The 21,943-nt window shown below is 30.6% G+C and overlaps 4 protein-coding genes across 6 annotated transcripts; 3 read left to right on the forward strand and 1 right to left on the reverse strand.

Moving 5' to 3' along the window:
- The first annotated feature begins 557 nt into the window (after window positions 1-557).
- LOC101252834 (protein COBRA) lies at window positions 558-4,576 on the forward strand. 2 transcript variants are annotated; one of them, XM_004232093.4, is made up of 6 exons: window positions 558-881; window positions 2,131-2,210; window positions 2,456-2,912; window positions 3,065-3,224; window positions 3,314-3,591; window positions 3,975-4,576. In XM_004232093.4, the coding sequence occupies exons 1-6, from the start codon at window positions 806-808 to the stop codon at window positions 4,265-4,267; spliced, it is 1,344 nt and encodes a 447-aa protein (XP_004232141.1). In that variant the 5' UTR covers window positions 558-805; the 3' UTR covers window positions 4,268-4,576. The 2 variants fall into 2 exon arrangements, 1 of the variants encoding a protein (XP_004232141.1); XR_002027045.3 differs by having other exon boundaries at window positions 570-881; window positions 3,303-3,591.
- Window positions 4,577-4,800: 224 nt separating this feature from the next.
- LOC101253146 (COBRA-like protein 4) lies at window positions 4,801-7,626 on the reverse strand. Of its 2 annotated transcripts, XM_069294599.1 has the most exons (7): window positions 7,229-7,626; window positions 6,682-6,748; window positions 6,511-6,590; window positions 5,934-6,390; window positions 5,720-5,867; window positions 5,361-5,638; window positions 4,801-5,252 (listed from the first exon to the last, which is right to left on the reverse strand). In XM_069294599.1, exons 1-7 carry the CDS (start codon window positions 7,415-7,417, stop codon window positions 4,969-4,971), a joined length of 1,503 nt encoding a protein of 500 aa, XP_069150700.1. In that variant the 5' UTR covers window positions 7,418-7,626; the 3' UTR covers window positions 4,801-4,968. The 2 variants fall into 2 exon arrangements, with proteins under 2 accessions (XP_069150700.1, XP_069150701.1); XM_069294600.1 differs by lacking the exon at window positions 6,682-6,748 and having other exon boundaries at window positions 7,229-7,367.
- A 2,392-nt stretch (window positions 7,627-10,018) lies between these two features.
- LOC101252543 (uncharacterized) lies at window positions 10,019-10,727 on the forward strand. Its single transcript, XM_004232092.5, has 3 exons — window positions 10,019-10,175; window positions 10,309-10,397; window positions 10,474-10,727. Exons 1-3 carry the CDS (start codon window positions 10,152-10,154, stop codon window positions 10,625-10,627), a joined length of 267 nt encoding a protein of 88 aa, XP_004232140.1. The 5' UTR covers window positions 10,019-10,151; the 3' UTR covers window positions 10,628-10,727.
- A 3,747-nt stretch (window positions 10,728-14,474) lies between these two features.
- On the forward strand, window positions 14,475-17,095 carry LOC101252242 (PI-PLC X domain-containing protein At5g67130). The gene is made up of 8 exons (XM_004232091.5): window positions 14,475-15,091; window positions 15,289-15,411; window positions 15,497-15,634; window positions 15,760-15,858; window positions 15,934-16,237; window positions 16,309-16,532; window positions 16,625-16,711; window positions 16,843-17,095. The coding sequence occupies exons 1-8, from the start codon at window positions 14,999-15,001 to the stop codon at window positions 16,897-16,899; spliced, it is 1,125 nt and encodes a 374-aa protein (XP_004232139.1). The 5' UTR covers window positions 14,475-14,998; the 3' UTR covers window positions 16,900-17,095.
- Window positions 17,096-21,943: the final 4,848 nt, after the last annotated feature.

Genomic DNA, 21,943 nt, shown 5'->3' on the forward strand with positions numbered 1-21,943 from the left:
TGTTAACACATATTTTTTATATTTTCACTTTAGAACACCCACAACCTTAAATTTCTAGATCCCCACTCCAATCTGGTTACATTTGGGTAGATAGTGGGGTTTTAATTATTAATGTAACCAAGATTTGTCTATTTTCTGATTATAAAAACGGAGGGGACTCCAGATTCTGGAATTTGCTTTTGGACATCTTTGTTTTCTCTTACCTTAAAATGGCAAATAATTACAATACAATGCTTTTTATTTATTTGGTATGTATACCCTAATTAATTTTAGTCCACTTATTCGCCTTACACTATGTAGCCTATATCCCAAGCAAACCATATCCAACACCCAATTTAATACCGTCTTAATTTAGGTGACATATTCATTTTTTTAAAAAAATTAAATAATTTAAAATTAATCATATATTTACATATGAAATATTTTAAAATTAACTTTTTTATAGTAACTGACAATTTAGAATAATTATAAGATATATGAAAAATCTATTAAAATGTTAAATTTGAAGACGTGTCAAGTAAATTGTGATGGAGAAAATAATAAATATTGGGAAAAGTAATATGAATTTTATTTTAATTGTAGTGGCTAGTGGGTGACTAGTGACCACCACTATCTAGGAGGATTTGAATAAAGTGAAGTTTATTGGAATGTACAAGCTTGGCCTCAGAGTTGTATTAGCTTCTTCCACTTGTCACCTGACTCTTTGTTCTTTTTCATCCCCCATTCAGTACGTAGCACACAGAAAACCAGAAGAAAAAAAAAATAAAGGTTCAAGAAAATATACAGCTGCTATATACAACACAAAATGAGCTTGTTCAGATTTTTTGCTTCCACCATACTTTTACTATTCTTGATTTCTTGCTTCAGCTTCAGCTCAACAGGTTAGTAATCTTGTTTAGGTTGGTTTCTCTTAGAGTTGATTCTCAGTTCTTACTCAACTAATAACCCGTTCGTTTTAATTTGTTAGTCTGATTTTAATTTGATATAAAAATTAAGAAATCAAAAATCAAACAAGACTCTTCGATAAACTAAATGAATACAAAAATATAACTCTAATTTTTTGATATTAAACATATCATGCTTGGAGAAACGTGTTCGTTGGTTTACAAAGAAAAATAAAATTAATAAATTGAAATAGAGTTTGTAATTATTACATTAGAAATCACTTTATTGGACGAATTATTAAATAATAAAATCAACAAGTTTCTGTTAATGTGAGGCTGTTTCTTGAAAGACAAAAATTGCTATTGTTGGCTATTTTCTGAGAGATTAGTATGTTTATCTATGATTTAAGAATCAAAAATTTGATTTTGATGGTAACGATTATATCTTTGTTGCTATGATTGGACATATACATCAAGTATCAAGAAAATTTCAGTATTCTGTTTTTAGTAAAGCAAAATCCTGTTAGGCAACAGGACATTTGGGTGTTGATTTGGTCTATTCTTGGAAAAAATGAGCTTCAAGATTAGATTTTTAATAGTCATTTCGAGCACAAAATGAATTTCAATTGTGGTGATAATTCACTATAAAGAACTAAAATGTTGGGTTAACAGTTTTTTTTTTATAGCCTGTGTGGTATCACAGTCAAGTTTTACGATTAAAATGATGTCGTCGAATATATAATCTGACTCTTCTTTGCATTCTCCAAAGCATAGGATTGAACAAAATTCACTATAATTGACTTCCATGCTTAAATCAGTGGTTCTGTAGTTTAATCGTTTCTCGGTTGAATATGAACTTAGATATTACTGTAGAATTGTTAAGCAATCTGAAATAATAATTTTCTTCTCTTTGTAGTTATTCTTATTGTGAGATTTTGCAGAATTTTAGAAAGCATCAGTTATATAACATGTTGCTTTTTGGATGAACTTTTAAGATTTCTATGTTTAAATTGTGCATGTACTACTAAAATTTGACTTAATAGAAGAGTTTATGAAGAAAAATCTTCTCCGAAAATATTTTCCTTGTGAAACATAGTCATTGTTTGGTCTATTTTGTGGACCGATATTAAACATTATATCTGAAACATGTCTTCACTTCCGCATAGCTATTGTTTAATCAAGAGATTACTGTGCATAGTAAAATGTAGGTGGTTTTTAACTAATACATTTTTACTTTTTGTACCAGATGCCTTTGATCCACTTGATCCAAATGGAAACATTACTATAAAATGGGATGTGATCAGCTGGACACCTGATGGATATGTGGTAAGTAACAATAATCTTGATCATCTATTGATAATTTAGACCTCCCTTAGATGACCTCCACGCAATAGAGCAGAGGCTAATTTGGATGCAGTTTATTCATCTCGATAGCTTTGACATACATGACGTAGAGTTTTAGTCATTTAAGCTTGACAGTCCCTTTTGACTCCCTTCTCTTTATTTTCTTCTTCTGATAAGCATTTCTCAAAGTGGAAGCTTCTGATCATTAACCATATGGAAGTTAACAGGCTGTGGTGACAATGTACAATTTTCAACAATATAGGCATATTCAAGCACCGGGCTGGAGTTTGGGCTGGACGTGGGCAAAGAAGGAAGTCATATGGACCATGATGGGAGCTCAAACAACAGAACAGGGAGATTGTTCAAAATATAAAGGAAATATTCCACATTGCTGTAAGAAAGATCCAACAGTTGTTGACATGCTGCCTGGAACTCCTTACAACCAACAGATTGCAAATTGTTGCAAGGGAGGAGTGATCAACTCATGGGGACAAGATCCGGCAACCGCTGTTAGCTCGTTTCAAGTTAGTGTTGGTGCTGCTGGAACAACCAATAAAACAGTGCGAGTACCTAAGAACTTCACATTAAAGGCTCCAGGTCCTGGTTATACTTGTGGACCTGCTAAAATTGTGAAATCGACTAAGTTTGTCTCCGCAGATGGGAGAAGAGTGACACAGGCTATGAGTAAGTTACTTGGCTCAAGTATCTGCAGATTCTATTCTTTCGATGGGCAACTTGTGTGCCAATTTTTGAAAACTTTAATCAAGCTCATCAAGATACACACAGTTGCAACCGATAGAAAATTGGGTTCTAACCTTTCATGTTGTCCTTGACAGTGACTTGGAATGTCACATGCACTTACTCACAGTTCCTAGCTCAAAAGACTCCTACATGTTGTGTGTCCCTCTCATCCTTCTACAATGACACGATTGTGCCCTGCCCGACGTGCACTTGTGGCTGTCAGAGTAATGGCACTCAGCGCGGGAGTTGTGTAGAGTATGACGCAGAATTTCTTTTCACTGATTCTTAGCATTGTTACTATTGAAGTGTTTTTATTAATTGTTTCTTCTCAAGCTTCATTGCAGTCCAGAAACGCCACACCTAGCTTCAGTTGTATCAGACCATGGGAAGAACAATTATGTTCCTTTGGTACAATGCACAAAGCATATGTGCCCAATTAGGATACATTGGCATGTGAAACTCAATTACAAGGAATATTGGAGAGTGAAGATCACTATAACAAACTTCAATTACAGGATGAATTATACACAATGGAACTTAGTTGTCCAACATCCAAACTTTGACAACCTCACTACATTATTCAGCTTTAATTACAAGTCACTGACTCCGTATGGATCAATCAGTAAGTCCTCATTCCTATTGTAAATGCTCTGACATTTAGCTGTCATTGATTCATTTGTGAATTAGATATATTAGCAGTTTTTTTTCGGTCCTTCTAATAATATTCTCGCTATAGCTTATTTCGCTTATGGTAAGCAAAGTTGAAGTATTTCATGCTTATTCTGCTAACTCCTCATGTATGAAAAAGTTTTCCGAAGAGCTATTCTAACTTTTGAGGCACCTAAGATTGGAACATAAATTTTGGAATATCCTAAAACGAGATCTACTTTCCTTTTTTTATTTACTCTACAATTGTCATTACTTTTGGTTGTAGATATACCTATAAAATCAGGTGAGAGATCAAAAATGATACAACTAATACTAACCGTATGGATGTTATTACAGATGACACTGCTATGCTATGGGGTGTGAAGTTCTACAATGATCTGCTCATGCAAGCAGGTCCTTCAGGAAATGTCCAGTCAGAGCTACTATTCCGGAAGGATGCATCAACTTTCACTTTTGAGAAGGGTTGGGCTTTTCCTCACAGAATTTATTTCAATGGAGACAACTGTGTGATGCCTCCTCCTGATGCATATCCATTCTTGCCAAATGCCGGTTCACGATGGGAGGCGTCTCTGATTACATTAGTGGTGACATTGATGTCTTCAATGGCAGTTGTCCTTACATACATTTAAAAAATTATCATCTGTGTATAGTTCAATGTATATCTGTTTTAGTTTGTTATCTCTGGGTTGACATCCGTGTTATTGCCAAGATTGGTGTGTGAGTTGGTATGGCTGAGCAATGGCCATGCGTTCTGACTTGTGGTGTGCATATACTAGTTTCATGCTAAAAGGGCTGCTACCATAGTCCCTTTAGCAGTTGTGTCACATATTTTTTGTATTTTGTAGGTTTGTCAAGTTCATAGTGTTTCAAGGCTGTGTATGGAAGTACAAGACCAATTCACAAACACATATAACTGCTTATATTAGATACTTTGATAACCTTGTTTTCTCCACTAATGTCTAGTAATGACTTTCTACATTGTGAAAAAGATACTTTGAAGCAGGAGTTGCATTTGTTTGATCTATCGTGGTGCAATTTTGCTGTATATCTCAGCTGAGGTACATTTTCTTTTCCAGTAATCAATTAGTAAAAATTATTGTGTGAATGCTATATTCTGTAAACTGTCTTCCTTGAGTTAGCAAAGTACATCACTCTGTAAGCATTTCACGACAAGAATGAAGTTTTCATATATCAATGCGTATAATGACTCTGCGGAATTCAGTGTGATATTCCTATGCACATACCAGGTTCGTCCTTTCAAAGAATTCAATATCTGTGATCCCAACATACTACGGAGCTTGTGGTTGCTAAGGACTGACAAAACTAGAGATCAAAAGAGTAGAATAAAAAGGAAAAACAGGGAAAATAACGATGTTGTGAAGGCAGTAGGACTATGATGGGCAAAGTTGGGTAAGTATGGATAAGTGTCTGGTGGTGGCAGCATGCATTCGTCGCCATTGAAGTAGACTTTCCGAGGAAATGCCCATCCTTGCTTGAAGGAGAATGTTTCCTTGTCCTTCTGGAGGAGCACTTCTGATTGGACAGTCCCAGATGGCCCTGCCTCCATCAGTAAGTCATTGTAGAACTTCATACCATAGAACATTCCAGTGTCATCTGCATATGAATTTCAGATTGGCACATGATCAATATGTTTGCCCTTATCATGATGATCTTGTTTAGAGATAGCGAATGGGCTATGCTTAATAGAGATTAGGTACTTACTGACGGATTGATAGGGAACGAGAGGCTTGTAATCAAAGCTAAAAACTTGTGTAACATTGTTAAGATTTGGATGCTGAACAACAAGAGTCCATTGTGTGTAATTGATCCTGTAATTGAAGTTGGTTACAGTAAGCTTGACTCGCCAATAGTCCTTGTAGTTGAGTTTCACATGCCAATGCACTCGAATTGGGCACATATGGTGCGTACACTGTATTAACGGTGCATTGTCTTTTCTTGGAGTGTTTACCCCAACCACACTCAATAGTTTGGAGTCGCTCCTATACATTTGTCATAAGAAGTTAAGTAAATCAAATCTTTGTGCTCTGGAAATTTATGTCTGTAAAAAGCTAGAGACTTACTTGATACATTTGTTTCTGTTCTCACAACCACAAGCACAAGAAGGACAAGAAGTGATGGTTTCATTGTAGAAACTTGACATGGAGACACAACAACTCGGGTGTTTTCGTGCTAGAAATTGGGAGTATGTGCATGTCACATTCCATGTCACTGCCAAAGGATTAGTTATTAGTGGATAAAGTTCAATGATCAATTAACTTGATGAACATGACTTACTTAAGGCCTGTGTTTTGCGCCGAAGATCAGGTGTGAAAAATTTGGTAGGTGGAACAATCTTAGCAGGGCCACAAGTGTATCCAGGTCCAGGACCAAGCAAAGTGAAGTTCTTAGGAAGTTTAACGGTCTTGTTGGTGGTACCAGCTTGTCCGACGCTAACTTGAAATGCAGAGACAGAAGATTGAGGATCTTGTCCCCAAGAAGCCAAGACACCACCTTTGCAGCAATTGGTAAATTGCTGGTTATAAGGAGTTCCAGGGAGCAAATCTACTACTGTGGGATTCTTTTTGCAGCAATGAGGAATGTTGCCTTTGAATTTAGAGCAGTCCCCTTGTTCAGTGGTTTGTGCACCCACCATAGACCAAATCACTTCTTTCTTAGCCCATGTCCATCCTAGGGTCCAACCAGGGGTCATGATATGCCGGTACATTTGGAAATTGTTCATCGTTACAGTAGCCTACAAGTAGGATCATATTATATGGAATTAGAATGTTGATAAAATAGAACATGTAATAACACATGAATGTTAAAATCCAATAATTTACAACTATCAGTATATATAAATTTAGTCGCTTACGACATAGCCATCTGGTGTCCAAGACATAACATCCCATTTGATGGTGATATTCCCATTGGGATCCAACGGATCAAATGCAACTGCATCAATAATGTAACAAATGTTATGTTTGAAGAAGAAAAAAAAAGCAGAAAGGAAAATGAGTACAAATGTGGATATTAATTAAAACACCTGTATGAGGAATGAGAGCAATTATTAAGAAGCCAGCCACAACAATCAAACCTCTCATTTTTTTCGTCTAAATCAAAAAAATGAGCCGTTTAGTATGTAGTATACTTGGAATTATATATATGAGTCGTATAGCGTGTGTAATTTGTTGTGTACCAACTGGCTGTTGGTACCAAGAGGATGGAGAAGATGTGCAGTCAGTTTGTTCCTTCTAATTTTATTTAATTTTTTTGGTTCATTTGGCTCTAATGTTTATACTGCTTTTGGAGTACTTTTTGAATCTTGAAGTAAGGATTTAATTTGGTCAGTGGTATGTCATACCTCATATGTATATACTTTTTTTTTAATCATATGTATACATCAAGCTTTTAGACCTATAACTACTCTCGAGAATAGAATGTATGATTTCATCCTATTAATATGACAAAGATCGCAACTCATACTAATATTTTTCAAATATCAAAATTTTAAATATATATATATATGTACATATCACATGGTGAATCAGAATAAGGAACTGAAAAAGTCGTAGCACCTTGCAAGAGTTTACCTCAAGGAAAGAAAGGGCAAAGTTTTGGTAGGGAAGACATTGTAACAAGTAAAACATCCCTTTCCTATACAAGACATATATAGTAACTAAGTTATCTCTTCTCTTTCCAAATTCTAATGATTCATCAATTACATCCCCCACACAAACTTTTTTTCCCCCACCACATGAAAGGACCAGTAGTATCCTCATTTATCCTTCAGCGTGACTCAAACTCTCAACCTACTGATTCATGTTGTAGATGCTCAATGTGTAAACCTCACTCCTTTCACACCCTAGCGCAAAAAAAAAAAAGAAGAAAGGTGAATTCTTATTATAGTTAAATCAAATTAGTAATAAAGATAAAAAGAAGAGCTCAAAAAGGAAATAAAGACACAAAAGAATATGTAGGTAAGGTCCTTGGGAGTCCAGTTATGGAATATATATATATATATATATATGAGTTTGCATGTGGTTTGGCGTGTGCAGTGAGTTGCAAGGAAGTTTCAACATCAACGTAACGCTTATATCATACTCAACTCAACACAACAAACCATCATTGCCTCCCCCATGCATATTCTCCCTCTCTCTCTGTAAAAACACAACTTTCACCATAATTTTAAGTAATGATGTAAAGCACTATAATTATGACGTCAAAGTTATATTCTACTTAAGACTCCATTGCATACATTGACTACTAAATACATTTGATCGAAATATACATCATTATTTTCAAAATATGATTGATAACACTATTTACATTGTGTAACAAACTTATAGGTGATTAAAAAAAAGTTAAGTATATAAAATATAATTAAACTATCCACGTTTCTTATCTAAACTATTCAAAGTGTGAGTTTCATTTAAACATAACGTAACTATTGAGAGTCAGCAGATGTTAGGTGAAGGAGACCTCATGGGCCATTTATTCGGGTTGTTAACTTACCAGGCACCCTTTTGGGCCCAAAAAGATTGGCTTGGATTGAAGACAAAAACAATCTAATGGGCCTGGTATCTAAATGATTTTCAAAACAAATCAAAAAGAAGGATTTATTCTGTAATTTTTAACTTTATTACTCTAAAATTAGATAAAACTAGAAGACAAAAATTATCAATATAGATTATCTTATTCATGCTGCTTCTTTATTTAAAAAAATAGGATCAGATGAAGGAAAATTTATGAGTGGTTCTTACTCATCTAAACTCTAGATAATAACAACCTAAAATTCAACAAATGGAGTTGTTGTGTACACAGTTTAGAATTAATTATTGATTTCAGTCCAGTTTGAATATGATAGGTCAAGGTCAATTTTGACTAACTTTAATAGTGATATATCTGACAAAAATTCTGCATATTTAGAAACAAAGTTTGTCACGATCCAAAACGCAGAAACTTAAATATTACTAAATATTATTTTTTAAAATCTGAAAGTCATCACATCAAGGACATCTAATCTCCAATACTAAGTCTAAGAATATCAAATACACCAAAATAAAAGAATAAAATGATACGTGTCTGAAAGTATAGCACATCATGTCATGACCGAAAGAATCCAACACGAGCTTGACTGAATAGTTCACCCTGGAACTTGACATGCGGGAGGTTGGCTAGAGCTGAGGGAAATCTGAAGTCATAGGTACACTCGCTGCATTTCATAAAAGGAAAACAAAGAAAAACACAAGTAGGACTCAGTACGGAGGCAACATATACTGAGTAGATATCATCGGCCAACCCAAAATAGAAACTAATATCCAATAAATAATAGCGTGAAATCAACTATAGCACTTAACAGGTGATTAACAACAAACAACATGAACAAATGTCAACAACATTAAAGCTCGTAACTTATTAATTAAGGAATACGTATGTTGGCCATGTACCGCTGTACACATACGAAAGCCAAAATATAAATTAAAAACAAATTTCCCTTGTTTGGACTTTGGATGCACCCATAGATTTTCTCTAATTTCAATGAAATGATTGCTATGGTTCATGGTCGCTGAAACCGATTTGAACCGGCAATGTTTTTATATAATAAGAACCAAAAATTAAGTATAAATCTCTTATTTGTGGTGGATCTAGAAATTTTAATAAAACGGTTCAAAATCTGAAGAACTAAACACATGGACTAATCGAAGGGAGTTCAGCGTCTATTATAAATACATAAAAAATAATTTTTATTATGTAGAAATAATTATATTTTCCGTCGAATGGGGTTTGGATGAACTCCCAAAAAGAAGGTTGGCTCCACCCCCGTCTCTTACTATAATATTTAATATTAATCGATGTATAATTTTAGATTTTAAAAAATAATTTGAAAAATAAATAGTTAATGTTGAGAATGACAAATAAAAATGAAAATTACTAGAGTATTTACAATTTTTTTTTTAATCATACACTACAATATAAATGACATTAGCAAGAATTAAGAAATTATTGCTAAATATATATTTTTAGAAGCAATTGACACTTTTAAGTATATGTTCCTAAAGTCTTTAGCGACATTAATCCTAATGACACTTAGCTAATGCCGCTAAAAGTTATTTTTATTCTCGATATCAATAAAAAAAAAGCTTGTTGAACAAGAAATGAGATGGCTAAATTAGCAGGTCAACTTGAAAACTAGAGGCTATATAGACGCGCCTGGTTTTATTGCTTTCCAAGTGAAAACTTGTTATCATCAACCAGCCCACTGGAAAATGTAATTAATTAATCATCCTTTTGGTATTCAACTTCAAATATTAATTGGTCGAACTAATCTAGCCAATACTTCTTTTCCAATCTTATAGAAATTAGTACTTAATTAATTAATTAATATATGTAGATAGATTGCTATATATAAACGAACATGAGGCAAAACACCATATCTACTTTTAACGTATATTATATTAGCTCTTTGTTTTTCAAATATCAGCACCAAGCAATTGATATAGAAAATAACGCTACATGGGGCGTTGGATTAGACCCGAGGTACGTAATACGCAACTACAATATCTCTATTAATTGATGATTTAGACAAGTTTATTTGATATTTAAAATTTTTAAATATTATTTATGTAATGTTTCAAAAATAGTAGGTTTATTTGAAGTTGTTGGTACGTAGGTATATCCACTAATGGCAGCGATGACATTTGTAACGGGAATGTGCGTTTTTCAGCTCACAAGAAACGTTCTCTTAAATCCTGATGTCAGGTACGTAATTAAATTTCATTATGTCATTAATTTTATTGCAAAAAACTTTTATATTGATTAGAAAAATTGTATATAGGATCAATAAAGCTCATCGAAGCATGGGAGTACTTGAAAATGAAGAAGAAGGAGAGAAGTACGCAAAACATAGCCTTCGAAACTTCCTACGTACTCGTCCACCACAAGTCATGCCTTCTATCAACCGTTTTTTTTCTAATCATGACAACAATTGAAATCAAATCTCAATTCAATAATCATATATTTTATCGTTTTGACTTTTCATAAAATTATTTTTAAATTGATGTTTGATATTCATATTGAAACTCTTTCATACTTTGTGTGTTGGTCCTTCCTTCTTATTCCGTTTTCTTGTATTTTCGTTTGGTATATATCAAGTCATGATGATTCAAGTAATTTCAGTGTTTTTTCTACCAAGGAATGAACCCTTTTCCCACCTTTCTTATGGACTTACCCTTTTGGCCAGAAATAGTTCTCACTCTGTTCTATTTTATACTTCTGATTTAGTATGTGGCCAACCAACAAATCATGTTGTTAAAGAAAAAATGACTATTTTTCAAAAAATAAATAAATTAGAAAGATGACAAAAATGAACGCATGAAGGTGTTATCTTTTTATATTTAAATAAAAAATGTAATTGTTTTTTTAAAAAAATCTTTTTATTTTATCTTTAGCGACATAATTTATTTGCAATATAAATTTTATTAGATTCTTAAGATTATAACAAGTTCCGCAAAAAAGTTTTCTTTAAAATATTTATGTCCAATCAAATATTTTATTAAAAATAAAACGGAGGGAATCTTATTTTAACATCTGTAAATTTCTCTATACCAATTTTAACTTTCAAATATATATTTTTTTTAATTTCCATCAAATGTCGAACAAACGCTTTAATTGACAAAGCAATTCCATCTCTAAATCAGCATTTGTCTACTTTTGTATATTATTTACAACAAATATAATTTAGTAGATAAAATTTATAAATATTTAATTATATGGTATTAATACAGATAATCATCATATTTACATGATTTATATTGGGGCTAATATATGAGCTGTCACTATTAAAATTGATAAGAGAAAAGTCCAAAATGAATGAATGGGCGGTCCAACTTACCCTTTGAAGCTTTAATGTACTATGTATACATATTTTCAACAACTAATTAATATGTGATACATTCATTGTTAATAGGCAAGACTTTGAACAAGGAAATAATAATAATAATAATAATGGAAATTTTTCAAAATGTCAATATTTTAGCATTTAAGAGGACTAATTAGCAACAACTTCAATATTTAGTAAAAATGTCATTTTAGTTTGTTATGTATGTTTTTATTATTTATTTTTATTTAAAGAATATAATTATTTAATAACAAAAAGGAGAAAATTAAGGGGGGAAATATTTAAAAAAAGGCAAGTATCCTTAATTTTCTCATCAGTTACATTTTCAAATAAAATTTAAATTTTGTTTTTTTTTCTCCAGAATTTTTACATTTTTAAAATTATATTCATTCCACAATATATTCCATATATATTTATTATAGTTTTTTATTGGTTTGTATTCATTCCAATAGGTATGCCGAATTTATCTATATAGTTATTTAAGAAATATATTTGTATTCTCATATATTTTTTCCCTATATAGTCATTTTTTTCTTCAAAAATCCTGTATGTATTCATTTCAATATGTATTTTATTTGTATTTCTATTTATTCTAGTTTTTATTTAGAATTTTGTATAATAATTTATAAAATACAAAAAATTAGTATGATGAAAAAGTGAATGAAATATAAAATTGAAAAGAAATAATTGAATATTTGGTGTACTCATTCTTAAATAAAATACATAACTAGTTGACATACCTTTAGAATAAATACAAATTAGAAAAAAATGTCAAATTTAGTTGACATACCTTTATTAGTTTGTATTCATTCCAATATGTATGTCAAATAAAATGTAGCTATTTAAGAAATACATTTGTATTCGTATATATTTTTCATTGTGTATTTATTTTTCTTTTCAAAATCTTGTTTCCTTTTCTAAGTGGTATTCATTCCAATATGTCTATTATTTGTATTTGTATTCGAATACAAATAAACTAATAGAAAGTTGTTCTTCTTATAAATAAAATACATAACTAGTTGACATAAATTTGGATGAATACAAATTAGGGACAAATACAAGATTAATAAACCATGCAACATGAAATTTTTAATAAATACAAATATTGATAGTATACATAGTGATTTGAATACAAATTAAGAAAGCATACCAAATTCTAAAAAAGAACTATAAATACAAAACAAACTAATAGAAAATTGTTCGCGATCTTCGTCGTCTTTTTCAAGATCCTCACGAGTAGACAAATATTCTACATTTGCGTTCTGAATTTGAGGAAGGTTTTGCACACCAATGAGTCTTGTAAATGTTTTTACCCTCTTTCTTCCCTCATTTTAGCAGCGTACATTATACACTATTTGTTAAGTAATAAATAAATTAAAGGATTTTTTAATCACAAAAATTGGTTGATTAAGATGAATACCTCTAGTAAGCTTATTGGATTTAGCCATTGGAGAGTAAATCATAACGGAAATTGAAAAATACAAACAACATTTTTTTAAGATTTAAACAAAAATTAAATTAGAAAAAAAATATGAAACTAGGATAAAGATTAGAGATACCTTAATCAAAGGGATTCTTGTTGATTCAATTTTGGATTAAAAAAATAACCAAAATATATGGCAAAAAAATATTTGCAACTTGAATGTTCGAGGAAAATCAGAAAAGATAACCATGAGAGAGAAAAAAAATTAAATGGGAGAGAGAATTAACAATTTGAAAAGATAAATATGAGAGAGAATAATTTTTTTTTTAAAAAAAAAGGATATATAGAATTAATTGAAAAAGAGAGATAAAATAGGAAGAAAATTGGGCACATAAATTTTTTAAAATAATGACATTTTTGACATTATTGCTAATATTTATAAAGTATGGATATTTTTACTAAATATGTTATTTATTTTGACTAGTTTACTAATTTTTCCTAATAATAATAGGCATGATGTGTTCACATTAAATTACAACTACCTTTAATTAGTAATAATTTTATGCTTAACCAATAATTTGTATCTGTCCCAAGTCTCTCCCTGTTATTTTCCTAAACTGATTTCATGCCACAGAAATGTATTTATTAAATAAGAAATAATTTAAATCTGAAATAACAGACGTTACGTATTTCTTCTCTCAACCAGACTAAGTAAATTGATAAGGCAATTGATACTGCTACCAATTGATAGCACAGATGAATGTGACCAATTTTAATGTGTTTTAATAGTTAAGGTTCCTCTTCCTCATCATCTTAAATTAATTATTACTCCTTTCGTGACTTTTTATATGCCATTCTTACTATAAAGTATAAATAGTCAATCTATAATATCGTTCATTTTTAATTGTTATAGTTCTTTTGAAAGTCAAATAATAATAATTTTGATTAACATTTTACGAAGTATTTTTTCATCATATTAATATGCAAAGAATTGAAATTTATAGTACTTTTTGTATAGTTTTTTGAATATTTAATTTTTTAATTCAAAATATCAAATTAATATAATCTAATTTAACATTAAAAAAATAGTCAATTTGACTTTTGAAAAACGCAATATGACAATTAAAAGTGAACAAAGAGAGTACTTGTCATTTCATAAAATCAATGCTTAAATTACAATATTCTTCCTATTTTACTTTTCTGAGTAATAGGACTTGAAAATATACATTTGATTAATATAGAAAACTAAATGAAAAATTCATTTAATTGGTCAAATAATTAGATCAAAATAAATAATTCATTAATTGAAAAATTGACTTCCAACAAATTAAACAAGGATAAAATAGTAGACTTATTTAATTTTTTAGTGCACATAAAATAAATAATAATGACATTTAAATAGAAACTTGGGAGTAATATTATTATTAATAGTAATAAGTTAGGATGAGTAGCTGAACAAACAAGCCTAGAGTCATGGATGTCTCACTGATCACTACTTCATCCTTCTTTTAACATGTATTTTTTAACCATATTAAAATGAGAACAACTCCAAATTAAAATATTTTTATCTACTATTTAGATTTAAATTTTAAAATATTAATTAATTTAAATATAATTAATCATTTGTATTATTACGTTAATAATTTTGGAAAGATGATCCTTCAGTGCATTAATGATTAATCAGTTACTCCATTATTTTTGTTTTGGTCAACCTTAGTAAATATTTTGAGATTATTTTCCCATAATTTTTTCAACCAAAAAGTAATTAATTAAAATCTCCGTGGCGTTACATAAACAAGATATAAAGAGTCTCATTTTTCATTATTACATTTTCACCATCATAATATAGAGAGCATATCCCTATGCTTTTTCTTCTGTCAGTTTCGTTCTCCACAATTATGGCTTTGTAATCTCAGCCAATTCTCAAAACAAACTTACAGATTTTTTAGTTTTCTTTATATACCCTTTCTTCTTTCATTTTTTTTTTCTTCTAATAATAATAAAAAAGTCTTTCTCACCACTCTCCCTCCCTCTGTTTTTATGGGTCCTCACCAAAACATTTCTTCTTTATTTCTCATTTTCTCCGTACTCTTCGTTGTCGCCGCCGCCGATTGCTCTAATGGAACATGTAAGGTACGATTTCTCATGTTATAAATTCAAAATTTAGAGTCGATACGATTAAAAAGAATGATTAATTTATGTATTTGTATATGTTTCATCGATTGAAGAAAGCGAGTGCGGCCTATCGTACTCATATACCGATGCTTCTGTTTTCAATTTTTTTTGTTTCCATTCGTAGACACGAATTCAAAATTTAATTTTTTATTCAGCTCGATGACAAATGCTCATCAGACGCAGATTGTGGGCCTGGGCTTTATTGTTTGTCTTGTGCTCTATCCTTTCAAGGCCACAGATGTGTTAGATCAACTGGCACTGATCCGTTTAAGTTAGTGGTACGTATTATATAATTGGGCTTATATTGGAACTGGGCTAGTGAATTATGATTGGGCTTATGTTTTATTTTGTGTGGGCTTACAGAACAGTTCTTTGCCATTCAACAAGTATGCATTTTTGACGACCCATAATGCATTTTCAATTGAGGGAGAGCCATCACATACAGGGATACCCAGAATAACCCCCACCAATCAAGAAGATAATATTACTCAACAACTCAATGTATGTCATTTCATCTAATTAAATCAAAATTGATTGAATTAACTATTGTTTTTATGCTCGAATCGGGTGAGTTTTAACTTTTATTTACTTAATTATGTCTTTTTATTAACGTGTTCATGTTTCAGAATGGTGTTCGGGGTTTAATGCTTGATACTTACGATTTCGACGGGGATATATGGTTGTGTCACTCATTCGGAGGCGAATGTCATGACTATACGGCATTTGTAAGTTCTATTTTATTCGTCATATTTACATCAAAATCGATTATATTTATATGTGTTCAAAATTTGTCCTAGTAGGAACCAGCAATTGACACGTTGAAGGAAATAGAAGCGTTTTTATCATCAAATCCATCAGAAATCGTGACTTTAATCTTGGAAGATTATGTAGAGACTCCAAATGGTTTGACCAAAGTGTTTACAGATGCAGGACTAATGAAATATTGGTTTCCTGTGGCAAAAATGCCTAAAGGTGGTCAAGATTGGCCACTTGTGAGTGACATGGTGACTAATAACCAAAGACTCATTGTTTTTACTTCTGTCAAATCCAAAGAACAGAGTGAAGGGATTGCTTACCAATGGAATTACATGGTCGAAAATCAATGTAAGTAAAATAAGTCGATTATGCCCCTGAGTGTACACGAATAATATGACTGACCATCATGGAACGTGCAGATGGGGATGGCGGAATGGAAAAAGGAAATTGCCCTAATCGCGCAGAATCGTCACCAATGAATGATAAAAGTAAATCATTGGTGTTGGTAAATTACTTTAGGACACTTCCATTGAAGCCATTAGCTTGTGTTCAAAACTCGGGGAACCTCCTTGACATGCTTATGACTTGTCACGATACTGCTGCTAATCGCTGGGCTAATTTTATCGCTGTTGATTTTTACAAGGTACACTACATTTTTTTAAAAACCATATTTAATTTTTTAATTTCAAAGCCCATGGACTAACTTTTTTTTTTTTTAATAAATAAATGATACAGAGAAGTGATGGAGGAGGTGCATTTTTAGCAACAGATACCCTCAATGGGCAACTGTTATGCAATTGTGGTGATGTACATTCTTGTGCGGTCAGTAGACGTTAAAATTAATTGTCACTAATTTTTCATATATTATGTTTACGAAAACAATAAATTCAGTATAATCAAGTAGCGAAGCGCGCAAATATGTGATTGATAGTCAATTTTTTGATTATTTACAGAAGGGATCTACACCAGGAAGCTGCACTCGATCTGTCGATCATGATCAGGAAAATTAATAATCTATAAAAAAAAAAAAAGCAAATTACTTTCCTTTTAATTTTAATCTATAGGAAAAAATGATGGGCTTAGTTACTTGTCGATGATCATGGAATTATTGTGTATGATTATAAACAACAAATTTTCAAAGATGCATTTTGTATTTTTGAAGAGAGAAAATATAAATAAACAGAAAAATATCTGTTTTATCCCTTATTCTTGTGGTAAATGATCTACTAATGAAATTTTATTCTCTATGATGTTAAGTCATAATTCATTATAAACCTGTCCAAGTCGCCCAATTTTGGATAGATTATAAACCCGTTCATTTAGTAGCTCTGACATTTTAATCAATCAAAATTTTAATTAATATCAACACAAATTAGTTTATTAAAATATTATAAATAAAAATATTTTTAATTGATGTGTTATATATAATCATAATATAGAAAAATATACTAATTATATTTTTTAATAGAAGAAATAAAGCAATTAAAAGGTAAGAATTAGACGAATTTAATATTGACTCTTCTATTAAACTCATTTCAGTCCAAATAGTTTTTAAATAGATTGATAATCAACAAAATTAATAATCCAATCATTTTAACTCATAAAAATTTAACACACAAAGTCTGTTCATTTATCACCTCTAACTCCGAAAGACTTATGAAATTTTAAGTCGCGAATAAATAGAATTAAATATAAAATTTTTAACCGCGAATAAATAGAATTAAATATGAAATTTTAAGCCGCAAATAAATAAATAGAATTAATCGAGGAGAGTGCTATTTTCTCAACGAAATTTGAGGTTATTTATGAAATCTGGCAGTGCAACTGGCCGCACTCAGTAGCAGTATCATTGCTGGGCCACTTTCAAAGATTGGCCCAATGATAATCATCTAAATCACATCAAATCATATTATATAATAATTCACATTCAATATTCTTAAATGTAATAAAAAATAGTAATATAATATAAAATCTTTGATTACAATTATGCTCAATCTTTGATACTCAATGATCACACCATAATACTATGATGTTATGATTCAACAACGTTCTGTACACCATTAACATTATTGATGACAACTTGTATTTGTTTTTAGTCATCAAAAATATTTTTTTTAACGTGACCAAATTTGTCATTAGGAGCTGTAAATTAAAGATGAGAATCGTAACACAATAAAAAAGGTATAACTCATGATTAAACAATTATACTTTTTGTACATGAAGTACTTAAGTGGTCTCATGAATTTTGTTGATGTTCAGTGAGATAGAGACACGTACAACTGGCATGACATAATCTATAATATCCATAATAAAAATTTAAGATTACTACAAACACTAACTTTATTTTTTATTTTTTATAATGTCAAAATAGGAAGCACACTGTTTTGTGTGAGGCATGGGGTACATAATGCATCAATTTGGGTTTTGAATTATGCATTATATATTATAATTATATTTATTAAGTTATAATAGAAGTATCTTTTTTTTTAAAAAAAAAAGAATATTTAGGTTACAAAATTAAAGCATTTGTTGGTGGACTACTCAATGATTCGTACCTCTATATTATTATTATATTATTATCTTCAATAATATAGTTCTCTTTTTCTATGGATAACTTGAACCGCATTCCTCATATGTATTTATTTATTTATATAATTATAATTGACATCTTCTCTTTGATTATTCTCCATTTAATTTAATAATATCCTATAATATGTGATACCATTACCATTTGAGAAGTCAAATGGTTTTTCCTTGATTCTGGACTTCTGGTATTTGAAATATCTTTTTAATATTTTCAATTATCAGAAATTGTCATTTATAGTATTTTAATAAAAGATTAATATGAATATTTTTTTTAAATATAAATCATAACGAAGTGTTAAAATTATAAATACAACACCAGATCACATGCCAACAAATATAGAGATGGAGAATTATGATTTTCATTATGAGCGCCAACAACAAAGCTATATTCAATTGTTTTGCTCCAAGGATCATGAAAGCTTATAATTAGTTCCTATGACCGAAAGAGAGATAAAAATAGCTTGAGTATCACATGTATATATGTTTTATATATAGTCGTTAAATTAACTGACTATCTCATCTAAAACTTAAGTTATCAGCACGAACATATTTTAAATTATATGGTTTATTATATGTCTCTATTACCTTAAGGAAACATAGGCAGTTAATTCGTCCAAATATTGCTACTTGAAGATAATGTACTTTGGCACTTAACTTCTGATATATACAATGTTTAAAGAGGTGACGCTTTCAAATTAATTGTTAAAGCGATAGATATCAGATTACATGTAACGATTCGAAACTCTAAACCCTTATTGCCAGATTAATTAAGCATAGAGAAACTTCTTATGAATCTTCATTCTTGATTAAGGTGTGGAGCATGTGATTAGGTGGGTTTTCAGGTATCTAACACATGCTACAAGTCCTATTTATAATCTAGTATTAATTACTATCATCCATTTATGTTTTTAAATCAATAAATAATACTACTAGCTACTAAAGTATAAGGCATCAGATCAACATGATTAACCTAACATTAATTGGTAGTAGTATGAGTTAATTAATTAATTAACATAAAGTGGATCGACTACTTTTTAAGCGTTTTGCTTCGTTCGATTTTTCTCTTTGCAAGAATAGTGGGTTTCATGTTATTGGTAGATACGATATTATATATAATATGTGCCTCGTTAATATTTTTAAAACCATATTCTAAAAACAAATATATTAATATATCGTTTGTGTCTTCCAATATTTTCGCAGCCGTTTGCTTGACTTTTGTTTAGTCCTTTTATATATTTTTTTAAAAGTTCATTGACTATAGTGAGCAATGGGTAACATGCAATCTACTACTACTACCTAACTTATATATTTATTGTGTAAAGAATGTTTTGAGCACAGAAATACCTTAAATACTGAAGAGAGTGAATAATGGTTTTCCACAAATATACAACTCAAAATTACATATATTTTTTTCCAACATCGAGAATTACCTTTGTATTTAATCAAAATGTTAAGGTTTTAGAGTATGATCACAAATTTCGATATGATATTAGCTTATATTTTAATTCAGATAAAAACATGAAATTAATTATTTGATTCTTTTTCTTTTCCCACCAGTCGTGTTCAGAGCTCATATCAAAATTCTGACTAAATTTGAATTATACTATACGGGCTCATTCGTATGAGTACACATTTATAGTCTACTTGTTTCTTAGTTATACATTTGGACCTATTTAGGCAAATCATTTTGTCAATAATCAAAACGTATTACAACTTTTGATGTGGATATAAGGAGGTTTCTACTTTGCTTTCCATAAGGGAATCTAATTTGGATGATATGAATGGAACAGCTAAGCAAAGAAGAATTTGTAAGCCCTATTGTCTCGTGAATATTAAGATAGTAATGTTGACTTATGATCATTTTTATATTTATAGGTCTGCTTTCTTTGAAAAATGACAAATCTAGGAAAGGTAAAAGTCCTTAATAGGTCGTTTGCATGCATGTTATAATTTTTTGGATTATTGAGAACAATAAGAACTTCATATTTAGGTCCCCTACATTCTATGTTGCCACATACCATATATATCAAGATGAAGTGCAAAAGATGAGACAAATAAACGTGAACATGGAATTGGCCACTCTCATCCTAAGTGAAAATAACTTGTCCAAAATACAAAAACAAACAATGGAACTATCATCACTCATTTGATTTTGAAGCTACAATATATACACCCCTCACTTGTAATAACATGGTAGAAACATAGACAGTGCTGGCTCGACGGTGTTGAAAAAAAGACATGTGTCTTAGGCCTCCAAATCTAAGGGGCCTCATGTTTAATAATAATAGGTTATAAGTTATTATTTTTTAACAAATATTGAATACTATTTTTAGAAAATTCAAATTTTCATGAAAAATGAAGGAAATATTAGAAGAAATTTGACATATTTGGATTACTATATCTCATGAAAAATAATTAAAAATAAGCATGATTATATTATCAATTGAAAACTAGAAGAAATTAATTTATAAAAGTTATTAACAACTAAAGTTTAGACCATTAATATCCTTGAGCCGCCCCTGACATCAGATTTTACGCTTAAAAAGGAAGTGCTTAACTTGCATATAATAGAGCAACATAGTTATGCATTTTCAATAAACCATACGATTGATAAATTTTGTACCTAAATAGTTAAGTACATCTAGTTTTTTTTAGCAGTGATATATACCTCAACCTACTATAGAAAATTACTTATCGTTTTGGTAACTTTTATAGTAGTCATGAAACCAAACTGAAGTTGTAAAAGATATAATACGTGAGCCTTACTCAACCTCATGAACCAATCCTGAACTGAATTTGTAAAGATATGACACGTGAGCCTAACTCAACTTCATGAACCAATCCTGAACCTAACATAAGTCCTTGCATGATGGATAATCATCTTAATTAACAAGAGAGGAAAAAGTAATTAAGGTTAGGGGTGTAGATGAATGATAAGTTTGATAAACTAAAAATGATAGGAGAATAAAGTAAAGGACAATAGGATATATATTGATAATCCCACGAGGGGGTAACATGCAGTACTTCACCAGCTTCTCTTATTTTCTACTTGCTGCTGTCTCAGTCGGACATATGAGGCCGACATTGACATCCATTTTTTTAAAAAAATACATATAATGGAATTTAAACCCCACAATTGCTAACCTCTTATTGTGTCCAAGCAGTCACCCGATCACATGCTGCCTCGACCCTCTTTTTCACACTAAAAACATAATTCTAAAATATTGGATGTTGATCCTTCATTTATATGGTTATATCACCTATTTATTCTAGACTATACAACAATAATTACCTCTCAATCTTATAATATTAGGTTTTACGTTAAATCTGGTTATGTTCTTTATTTGATTGAGGTTGAGACGTAAAAATATATAATGTGAGCAAGTTTATACTGACGGAACGAAGTTAATTATTTTTTATGTTTGAGATAGGGATAATTAAGTAAATTGAAAAACAAAAAGAATAGGA

Source organism: Solanum lycopersicum, chromosome 2 (assembly GCF_036512215.1).
Source record: "Solanum lycopersicum chromosome 2, SLM_r2.1".
Classification (NCBI taxonomy): domain Eukaryota; kingdom Viridiplantae; phylum Streptophyta; class Magnoliopsida; order Solanales; family Solanaceae; genus Solanum; species Solanum lycopersicum.